Source organism: Talpa europaea, assembly GCF_964194135.1.
Source record: "Talpa europaea genome assembly, chromosome: 1".
NCBI lineage: Eukaryota > Metazoa > Chordata > Mammalia > Eulipotyphla > Talpidae > Talpa > Talpa europaea.
Window position 1 is genome coordinate 57,793,358 of NC_140073.1, and position 12,163 is coordinate 57,805,520.

Here is a 12,163-nt window from a genome sequence, read left to right on the forward strand (position 1 = left end):
GTCTCTTCCACTTTCCTCAAAGCTTTCCTCTGTATACACCTTTCTGCTCTTAGCTCCCTAGTGCTTTCCGCTATGCTTGTCTGACTCAGGTCCCACCAGGATACCCCTAACTTCTGACATTTGGACTTAACTTTGTTTAAGAAAGGTGACAATATACTAAATATTTGGCTGTCTCAGTGGTCTTGTGGCAACTACTGTATACAGATTCAAGTGTAATATTAGTGGCAGGAATGAATGAACTCGAGAAATAAAAAGCTTATTTTCAACTCCATGTCTTCATAGTAAGACGAGACAAGACAGTTAGTTATAAAATATGTTTGTTAAGTATACTGGTTTCTAAAAGAGTCTTTTTTTCTCTGAAGGAATTCTAAGAGGTTTCTGTTGTATTTCTAGGGCAAATAACCTTTAGCCTTTACTTCATCTTTTGTTTCATTTAAATGAATGAATATTTGAAAAGCTCTTGTCTCCATTTTCCTATTTAAAAAAAACAAAGGACTCCTGTAGTTTTCCTATTTTAAAAAAATGTGACTGTTACTATTATATTGGTAGTTTTATTTTAAGCTAAATTTGAGGATGTTATTATCTTCTGTCCAGCTGTATGGTTGTTTTTTGTGTTTTCACGTAACTCCCTCCTCCCCTCTTCTTTAGCCTCTTGGAATTTTTGTCTCTGATGCTTGAATTCACTTCCTTTTTTCCTACAAAAATGAGGTGCAGAACAAGACATGGCTTGAAGTCAAAAGTAAATTCCTGCTTGTAAGAGCTAGCAACCATTGCAAGCTCTTTAAGACCCAAACCTGCCTATCAGCTTGGCTGTTGGGTGTTTTGGGAAAAAGCACTGGACTTACTCTTAAGAATCTTGAGTTTTAATGCCAAAAATGAAAAAAAAAAATCACTCTGTGTATTAAGTATTTGTCTGGTAGGATACTGAAAATTTAAAATATAGCTCAAACATAAATTTTTAGAATACAAAATACATTTTCCACCCATTTCGAGTCAGGCTAGTTTGGGTTTAGTTTCCTTCCTATTTTCCCCTGTTATGAAGCTCCACAGGGACGCCTAATTAAAGTGTGTTTTCTACATTTTAAAATAATAATATTGCTTTTGACTCAGCAGTATTTCAATTTACATATGCAAAGGAAACTATGAAATTACAAGGAATGGAAACCATCTAGGATGGTATTTAAGTAGGAAATTAAGATGTACTAGAACTACTTAGAATGTGCCCATACACCAGTTTTACCCATCTTTTAAAAGAATAGGGAATCCTAAATGTGTGTGTTTATGTTTGTGTGTGTGTGTATATATATATTTTTTCTTCGTTTCTTCATATATTTTTAAACATTTCTTAATGTAGGTTCATTAAATGTTCTTAGATTTTTTTGGTTCAATGTTAAATCATATGTACGTTAAATGGTTTAGGATACATTTTGTAAAATAATGCATGTGTAGGTTCCACTTTTCAAAGCTGATAAAACAGAAACATGTTGCAGAACAGCTCATAACAAATATAGATGATGCTATAAACACTATAGTTATTTGCTCTCGTTCAACAGAACTCAGATAATTTCTAAATACATAAGTATTATAGACTAATAGAAAAATAGATAAGCTACTTTAAAGGTAAAATATAATTTAGAACACAGTATTTAGTTTATTTGCTTATATTTGAAGTTTTTTACTTTGGATAGATATAATACTTTTTTTCTGCTTAGAATATATAAGGAACTGCTTTAAGTGGTTCCTAAAATTGAATGTTTAAATCCCTCCCATGTAAATTTAATTTTTTAAGTTCAATTGTAGTACTCTTAATTGCATTTAATTTAATTTAATTATAGTATTTCAATTTAACACCTACAATCAGATTGGGCATGTACCAAGTTAGAGGAAATCATGAAAATTTTGTATCAGAATTTTTAAGTTATAAGGAGTTTTATGGCCAATTAAACTTAGTCCTTTCATTTCATATTGGGAGAGACAAAGACTCAGAAATATTTCTTTTTAGAATGTTGAAATTACTTCGTAAAAGAGCCATTATTAAAAAGGTGCAGAGCCTCCTGGTGGCTCAGGGGTTAAAGCCACAGCTATCAAGCTTTATCACCAGCCACTGCAGCACAAGTTCAATCCCCAGCTGGCCAGGGAGCAACCCACAGGGTGCACAGACCTCTCCTGTCTCACCCTGTGCTCCCTTCAGCAGTGTATTTCAGCACAGCTGCCTATTCTGCTCCCCACTCTGTCTCTGGTGAATCCTCAAATACTACCCCCCGAACCCACCCTTGCTCTGTAATATAAATAAATAAATCTTAAAAAAAAAAAAGATGAGATTCTTAGGCTATCACTTCATTATCAATTTTAGAATCTAAACTGCGAAAAGAATGTTCATTGGAAGGAAAAAAATTAACCTCTCAGATGTCAGGTCTTACACATCTATTGACCTGTATGTAGATGAGTGATTGTCTCTGTTGAAATTCATGATGACTTTAAGGAAGACCATTCTAGGTCTTTAATATTATTGGCCCTGATGGGGTAAATGAAACATTGCTCAAGTATGAATAGCCGAATAGCTGTCTTGTCTTCTTTTTCATTTCTAAATTATCAACACATGACTTGTATCTTAGAAATACCTTCCAGGGCCCCTCCTGTGGTCTAGGGCTTAAGTCTAATGCTATCACCGCTACAGACTGAGTTCCATCCTGGCCTGGGAGCTACCCACATGGCGCAGCAGACCTCTCCTATCTCGTCCACTGCTCCCCTCAGCAGTGTATTTCAGTCAGTCTGCCTGTTCTGCTCCCCACTCTGTCTCTGGTGTAATACTCTCATTCTCTGCACCTCTGGCCTACACCCCAGATCTTCTTTGCATAAATGAATAAAATAAAATCTTAAAATAAATAAAAATACTTTCTAGATGGCTTTATTTTTGTTTATTGAACTCTCTGTTGGCATGTTAATGGATGTCCATCCGTGAAAGAATATGGGCCTTAGTTTTACATTTAATTTCTCCTTATTCCTTATTCCTCACTTAGGGTGGTGCGATATTTGTTTGTTTTTTCTTCTTAAAGATAAGCATGCTATATAAAGCCATTCACAGTTTATCTGTGTATTCAGGGATGTTTTAGTTTATCCAGATAATTTTGTGAATTAAAGCCTTTTAATTTTAGTTGAATGCCTGTTGTAGAATTTCATTTTTGATAAAACTTAGAGAAAAATAAGACATCTTTTCTAAAGTTTCCCCCAAATTATTAGCATATTCCTATAACCAGATCGCCTTCCTTTTACTCTTCCAAAAGTAGATCCACAAAAGTGGAGCTGGAAGACTGATAAGTGTCGCCAAACTCAAGATCTCCCATGAGACCCTTCCAGAAAAGATTAAGGCTCCTCCACTGGCTCCCTCCCATGAATCTTTTCTAGTGTTCTTTTCTCAGCATCTTTATCATTTGTTCCCATGCTGGAGCTGACTTGCCAATTTTGTCACCCTAAATCTGTAATGCCAAAAGTTTTTTAATCCTATTTAGTGAGTGCTTTCGAGATTTTTATAACTCATTGCAAACATTTAATCCCGTGATTAGATAGCTGTATGTTATAATGGCCAACCCTGCTCACTTTTCTTCCTCCTTCTAGAAGAAAACCAGCAAAACCTCAAGGCAAGAACCATATATTAAAGCATCATCTCTTTTTAAACTGTATGTATTATGTCCTTAATTTTCCCAACAGCCTCTTTGTAGTTAGTACTGTCATATAATTTTACATTTGTGTAAACTGAAGCTCTATAAGGTCAAGTAATTTAACCGAAGTGTCTAGAACCTGAGTTCTAACTGCATTAGAATTTGACTACTGAGAGCATCAGAACTTAGATCCAGCTCTCCTTCCTCAATTGCTTTTATCTTTGACTATTAACCAATTCAGTTCTCTAGTACACTAGAACTAAAAATTCTTTTATATGCATAAAATATATCAGAGTAACTGGGTATATCTATCACTTATCATCTGTATCTAGAGAGATAAAAATATATATTTAGAGAGAAAGAGGATCCCATTTAATAGAACCCATATGATTACATGTTAAGTTGCACAAAGCTTCTTTGTTTTATGATTTTTATAATTTTAATATTCATAGAAATTTGGAGTAAGGGAAGGAAATATTTTAGGAAAACAGCCAAGTTCCTGAAAATCCTAACTGTTTTCTTGTCACACACACAGAAAACAGACTTAACAGCATGAATAAGTCACACAATTTTAATGCTAAATTTTTAGCATTAGTAATTATTCAAGGTTTCAATATGTATTGCTACGTAAACTTTCTTACCTAGCAAAGTTAGTAAAATTACGTAAAAAATATTTTTTTTCAATGTAAAACTGCAAGGTTGAATCTTATTTGCTATACTCGGAGAGCAAGTACTCAATAACTCTTAAAGGTTTTTTATTTTATAAATGAGGAAGACTTTTCATTATCTTCCCCATATCTACCTAAACTTGTGTCTGAATGACTTCATATAGTCAGTCATTCTCTATTAGCTCTATGGAAGATATAAAATATGTCTACTTAGCTCTGTAAAGCCTGTATAAATGATCGTATCATTCTGTTCAGAAATGGTTTCCCGCTACTTTCAGGACAGTCTTCTTAACTTGATCCAATGTCTTCAAGCCCTGTTCTACCTTTTTAGAATTCTCTTAAATCAAGCTATGGTGGTATCACTCAAACTTTCCGCTGGGCTTGGCTAGTCCTGAGAATCCATTCTGTGCTATTTCTTGACATTCAAAGTCTGCCAAAATAATACCTTTTTTTCCATCTTTGATTCTTCATTTTTAAACTGTTTATCCTTTGCATTTTATAAATTTGCATTTATAATCTCATAATTATAATTTTGTCTATTTAATTTTCACTATTGATTGAGGCGACTTTTCATTCTTTTAAATTCAATTTTATTGTGTTATATTTCACATACAATAAAATGCACACATTTTGAGAATACAACTGTATGAGTTTTGAGAAATGCAGTGTTATCACCACTCTTCTCTGGATATAGAATGTTTCCTCCATTACTCCTGCTTTTCGTAACAAGTTCATACCTCTACCCCATAGCTTATACCTCATACAGAAAGCATACCTCATGATCTGATTTCTGTCACTATTGATTATATATTTTTTCCTAGAATTTCTTATAAGTGGAATCAAAGTGTGAACTTTTGTGTCTGACTTATATATTTTTTTGAGATTCAGCCATTTCGCTGAGTATATCAGCAGTTCTTTTTTATTACTGAGTAATATTCCTTTTTATGCCACAGTTTATGTATTCTCATGTCAATGAACTTATTTCTAGTTCAAGTCAGTTTTTTTAAAGATTTATTTATTTATGCATACAAGAACTGGGGTACAGGCCAGAGGCACAGGAGGTAAGAGGATTTGCTGGAGACAGAGTGGGAATAGAATAGGCCAATCTACTGAAATACACTGCAGAGGTGAGCAGCGGGCGAGACAGGAGAGGTCTGCTGCGCCATGTGGGTAGCTCCCTGGCCGGCTGGGATTGAACTCCTACTGCAGAGGCTGTGGACAGCTTCACAGCGCTGCGCTTAACCCCCTGTGCCACCATGGAGGCCTTCAAGTCAGTTTTTTATCTAGAACTGCATTATGATTGCCTGAGGAGATGCCCCTCTATGGCAGAGACAACCTCTGTGAATGCCTGATTGAAAAGTGACAAGCAGGAAATAGCACTGTATTAAGCCAAAGCACTGAGTTTTGTTGCCTTCTTTTTCACAACAGATAGTTTTAATTATCTGCATTTTATAACATTATTAGGTTTGGTATTTTATATGTATATCTTTTTTCAGTTGTGATTTTAAAAGGAGATATTTTTAAAACTAATTTCTTAATCAAAAAGTTATTAATATCTGCCATAAAGTTTGTGTGTGGTTTAATATATTGTCTTAAAACAAACAAAAAAAAGAACAACAAAAGTTTTTAGATGACTTTAATATCTGTTGCTTTTGACAAAATTGTAAAGTTGATATTTTAAGAAGTTTAAACAAATATCGCTAAGTGAAAATATGGTTTAAAAAACAAGCAATAAGATGGGATTCATTAGTAGGTATTGAGAGCTATATCTGTAATATTTTTGTTAAATGTAAAACCGGTCATGGATTTCTTCTGAGGTTTGGAAACTTTACAGGTGAAATTCATACTAACTTCTGGCATGGTCTGACCTGCACCAGTCTTTCTCCACTCTGCTTCTTAGGTGCCAGTTATATTAAATCTCTTTGCCTCCCATAACACCCAGTACTTCTTTTATCTAATTCCTGTTTATTTGTCCCTGCTTGCTGGCTTCCTTCACTCCTTTTTTCCTGGATAACTTTCCATGACAAATCAGCATCAGATATCCCTCCTGTGTGTCCCGTTAGCATTGTGTATGTTTATTGAAATACTCCCTACAGTGTAGTGCTTTCACTTGTATGGATTCACCACTAGGTATTGATCTCTGAGGGAACATGGACGATGACTGATGGCTGTGTCCATCACTTAGCATCCTGCCTGGTACAGAGTCGACTTGTAATAAACATTTGGAAACTAATAAACTGTATGAATGTGTGGACGGATAACGAATGAATGTGAACAATACCACAATCTATATCCTTTATGGTCTTACCTCGTTTACTCAGTTGTAATTTTTACTAAAGTGACAAATATGCATATAGCAACATCCCAATCCTACCTTTTGGATTTTTAAATTTTTTTTTTAAGATTTATTTATGCAAGAACTGTGGTACAGGCCAGATGTGCAGGTGGGTAAGAGGCTTCACCAAAGACAGAACAGGGAGCAGAACAGGCAGACTGACGAAATACATTGCTGAGGGGAGCAGCGGGCGAGGCAGGAGAGGTCTGCTGTGCCGTGTGGGTTAGTTCCCTGGATAGGGATAGAACTCATGCTGCAGTAGCTGTGCCACCAGAGGGGCCCTGCATAGCAAGAGTCTTTTAACTACATTTGGCACTGCCTTGATAAAATATTTTCATGGTCTGGTCATTTATAGAGTAAGTCTTTTTTATCTATTTTTATTCATTATATTTACCCAATGACTGAAATCTGAGTTAACAAAAAATATTAGTTATCAAAGTAGATCTCATTGTTCAGTTTGTTGGCAAACATATTGAAGCAGCCTGTTTACATTATAAAATTTTGTTTATGACACAAGGTAGAGTGTTTAAAAGGATTTTATAACTATAGAATAGTAGATGATAGAAAACAGGAACATCACTCATCAAATAAATGCTAATATAATATTTGGGCCTCCCTGGTGGCACTGTGGGTTGAGCGCAGGGCTGTGAAACTGTTCGCAGCCTCTGCAGTGCCAGTTTGATTTCCGCCCAACCAGGGAGATCCCAACATGGCTCAGCAGACCTCTCCTGTCTCACCCGCTGCTCCCCTCAGCAGTGTATTTCGTCAGTCTGCCTGTTCTGCTTCCTGCTTTGTCTCTGGTGAATCCTCTCACCCTCCAGCACATCTGGCCTGTACCCTGGTTCTTGTATAAAAAAATAAATAAATCCTTAAAAAAAAACATTGTCGAAAAATGTATAATATTTACTTGGGGAATTTAATGTAGTTTACCTAAATTATAGCATTTTGTGTGTTTTTAAGAGAAATCATTCAAGAAAATGCTTGATAATGAAATCACATTAAAAACCAGCACATTCTTCCAAAAACTGTTTATTGGTGACATCTGCTGGTCCAATGTTGTGGTAAAGATGACAGTATCTCTTAGTAATTTCATGGAAATAAAGCCATGAAACAATGAATGTGGACAAAATTGTTTCTTGTACTGTCAGTTGCAGTTCTAATTGAAAAAAATTTTTTTGTCTTTTTGAGGTTCTTTCAGTCCACTGGCATTTGTTATTAAAATAACAATAATACTAAACTTATATTTTACCATAAATAATTCCGATATAAACCTCTATAATTTGGTGTGTGTTAGCTATGTTGTCTGATATAATGCTACAAATTTTTTTTCCTCTTTGTCACTCCTGACTTTTCTTTATGTAATACTTTAGCACAGAATTTTGCAGATATAAAGATGCAGAATTATGATTTGAGTCATTATTTCATGTCATTTGTATAGAATAATTAATAAGTTTATGTATACATGAGTTTAGTGTGTTATCTTTATACACTCTCTTAAGTTAAAATGAGACTTTATATTGGACAATAACTATGGAAGGAGAAATTTTCATTTTTATTCTATAGAGATTTTTTGCATTATAAATTATGGAGGAATAAAATATATTTGGTTGTTGGATATTTTCTCTATACTTATTTCGTAGATGATTGTTTCTAGGTTGACAGATTTAAGCACTACACTACATACATCACACTTCTTTGAATCCAGACCTGTGCAGCTGGCTGCTTGCTTCCGTAACATTTCCATTTCATGAGCTGATGTGCCTCTCAAATTTAGCGTGTCCAAAACAAGACTTATTTTGTTTTTCCACAAACTTGTTCTTCCTGTAGTCTTCCTTATTTTAGAAAATGAATGTTATATTCTACCATTTTTTTAAAAAGATTTATTTATTTATGTATAAAAGAACTGGGGTACAGGCCATAGGCGTGGGAGGTGAGAGGATTCACCAGAGACAGAGCGGGGAACAGAACAGGCAGACTGACTGAAATCCACTGCTGAGGGGAGCAGCAGGCGAGACAGGAGAGGTCTGCTGCGCTATGTGGGTATCTCCCTGGGCAGGGATAGAACTGCTTCTGTGGCTGCGGACAGCTTCATAGGTTGCGACTTAACCCCTTGCGCCACTAGGGAGGCCCAGAACCAAATATTTTTTAACAATTTATTCTTGTACCCTGCACTCAAACTATCTAGGAAATTTGCCAATGCTGATTTTGAAATTTAATTAGAGGGCCTCCCTGGGGGCACAATGGGTTAAGACTCAACCTAAGAAGCTGTCTGCAGCTGCTGCAGCGCAAGTTCAATCGCTGGCCAGGGATATGTGGCATATCAAACCTCTCCTGTCTCCCTGCTGCTCCCCTCAGCAGGGTATTTCAGTAGATCTGCCTGTTCTGCTCCCCACTCTGTCTCTGGTGAATCCTCTCACCCCCGCACCTCTGGCCTGTACTCCAGTTCTTGTATGCATAAATAAATAAATCTTTGAAAAAAAGAAATATAATTAGATATGTCACTTTCTCAGAGCTTGACCACACTATGTTAAATAAGACCCAGCTCCATCACTGTTTCCCCCTTATCCTGTTTTGATTTTTATCATGACAGTTATCACCATATGCGATATTTAGTGTTTTGTTTTTTTTTTTATTGAATGTTTTCTTGACCTAAAAAGTCAGCTGTATGAAAGCAGGATTCTGTATTACCCGTGGCCACATCCTTAGTGCCTAACCCAGTACTTATACATAGTTGGCACTCAGTCAATGTTTGTTGAAAAAGTCAATGAGCCTTAGTGTGTGAATGTAAAATATGATTTGTTTACAGTATAATAACCAAATTTAATTAATAATGAGGCACCTTCTAAGGCAGGAGGGGTTTTGCTTTGTGGAAATCTTTATGTTTTATCACTTTTCTACATTTAACACAGATTAAAATAGTGTTTCATGGTTAGATTTGAGCATAGACAATACTCTTGATGTCAAAGTTCAGGACAGTATTACTGTTTTGAACATTCCTTTTATGGGAATAATTACTTTTTGTTCTTTTGACAGAGACATCTGACCCTCAATTATGTTAACAGACTTTAAACACATGAATGGAAAGAATGACCCCTTTAGAATCCATGGGAAGACTTTATCAATATGAAGTGCTTCCCACAGAGTTTTTCTGACAGAACAAAACCCCCCATCATAATGAAATTGTAAATTCATGTGTATATGCCCTTTTATATTTGAAATCTGCTTCTTGATGTTTTGTCTGCAATTAAATTAATTGTTCAAAGTCTCAAATGCACAATCTGGACTAAACCAAGTTGTCAGAATCCTTTATTCAGCATTAAACATAAATTGTGATCTTTAAACAATAACATACCAAGGTCAAATTCGTCCCCAGATGTGTATAATCTTTTGATTTATCTACTGTTTCATGTTTTCCAGTTAATAGACTCCTAGTCTACCTACTCACAACCCCACCTATCTAGAAATTATCCAATTATGGGTTTTAAATTACTGAGAAATACTTTCTTTAGATGGAAAAAGATAAGTTTAAGAATTTTAATGCTGTAATTTTCTCATCCACGTTTTAGCTTAACATGAATTATTTTGCTTTTATCCTCATTCTGTGTGAAGTAAATAATTATGTAGTTTGTAAGCTAAATTCTGTGGTTACACTTCTCACTATTAACATGACCACAAAGTAGACCATATTGCTTAATTGAAATGAATTCTTAAATATTTTAAAACATTACTGTGAACATGTATTAAATTCTTTCCTGAGGTTCTATATGTCCTCCAGTGAAGATCTATATGTTTAAAATTAATAGTTTTCTTATATTTTTGTGCATTTCTCTTGTGACCTTATAAGCCATACAGGAAGAATTACCCAATTAAATTTGAGATTTTACTTTTTATCCAAGTATATTTAATAGTGTTTAAAATTAACACACATGAAAGCATAGTTGTATCACAAATCTTTATTGTTTCCTCCAAGGGATTTTGATACCAGATACCCGAGGATTTTTTTAGCAAGGTGATCATACCTACAAAGTAAGCCAGTAAGACCAATATAGTAATGACCCTATTTAAAAATCTTTAAATGTTTTATCATAGGTCTGAGTATCTGTTTTTTTTCCAGCCATTGTTTTGAGTCTTCACCAATTGAAAGGCTACATAGTTTTAGAAGAGAGGTATAAGAAAACTATCCACCCCGCCCCTTATTTTGTGATTTCTAGGAAGTGCTGCATTTTTTGGTTCTCTGCACCCATGTGGAATGGAGAAAATACTTACTGGTAGAATTGTGATACAATTAAATGAGACGACACATGTAAATGGACCCCGACAATGCTCAGCAATACTAAGCACACAATAAATCTTATTTGGAGTCCTGTCTGTGTGCTCTCCCTCTCTCCAGGCTGCCAGCTCCACTGAGTTCCCCTTGCTATATTATCCCATCTGATTGGGTTTACAGAAGTTAAAACCTTTGAGCCAAATTGGAAGCGCCCCCCCCACACCTTTTTTTTTGTGGTCTGCAAACTCTACATTGCTCTGCATTCATTGCCTTGATAAGTAGGGAGAAGTCAGGACCTTGAATTGATCTATACACAATACCCAGCAGGTGTGTGTGGCTTTTTTCATCACAACAAATTGCTTCCCCAGGGTTGGATAGAATGAAGAATACGCCACTCCCAACCTTCGTTTTCAGTTCACATGGAACCTTTAGAAGATTTCCTTAAATCTCTCTTCAAACTGCAAATCTGAGAGTTGAGCCTTAAATTATGTTAATATGCTTAGCAATGTCATTTTAATCATTTTGTGTAAAATTACTTTCTTATTTGATCATTTGTAATACTGGGGTCATTGTTGTAGAAGTTTTTCACCTTTTAAAAAAACTCATTTTCAGAAAAAAAAAAACGGTGTAATACGCTACCTTATATCTCAAAACATGTTATAATGAAAGATTTTTATTGTTTTAAGGTGCAAAGATGGTTTGAAAGGATTTGCATTTTCTGCGCTTAGGTAAGTTACGTATTTTATTTACTTTTATTTGAGAGAATTTACAAGTTAAGTTCTTAAAAGGTAGTATTATATGTAATTACAATAAATAGTGACTCAGTTTTTAAACTGAAAGTAATTTTGGAAGTCACAAAAGTGACTATGGATACTTCATTAAAAGGGTGATTTATTTGATTTCACCCAACTCCCCAAAATGTCAGTCAGTCAACAACCATTTTGGGAGCCTTTTGTGTGCTTATACTATGGGTGTTCACAAAAAAATCATAACAACTCTCCAAGAAGCTTGAAAAAACAACCAAAACCTCCACATGAACAATCACTCAAAATTTAAGTACTCAAATATGTGGTACCAGATTGTGGGCTTTATGGACTAATGGGCAGAACATTGTCAAACACACAGTCTTTTGGGCCTCCCCGGTGGCGCAGCAGTTGAGCACTGGGTTGCAAAGCTGCCTGTAGCCTCTGCAGCGCTGGTTCGATCCCCGGCCACCAGGGAGTGTCCTACATGG

General features: G+C 35.3%; 1 protein-coding gene across 1 annotated transcript in view; it reads left to right on the forward strand.

Annotated features, from left to right (window-relative positions):
- The window catches only part of TMEM135 (transmembrane protein 135), a gene marked incomplete at both ends in the record, with an annotated part of 130,769 nt that overhangs the window by 98,113 nt on the left and 20,493 nt on the right, over positions 1-12,163 (forward strand). The window contains one exon of the mRNA XM_084229062.1: positions 11,616-11,657. Within this exon, the coding sequence (XP_084085188.1) occupies positions 11,616-11,657 (42 nt within the window). The remainder of the gene's footprint in view (positions 1-11,615; positions 11,658-12,163) is intronic.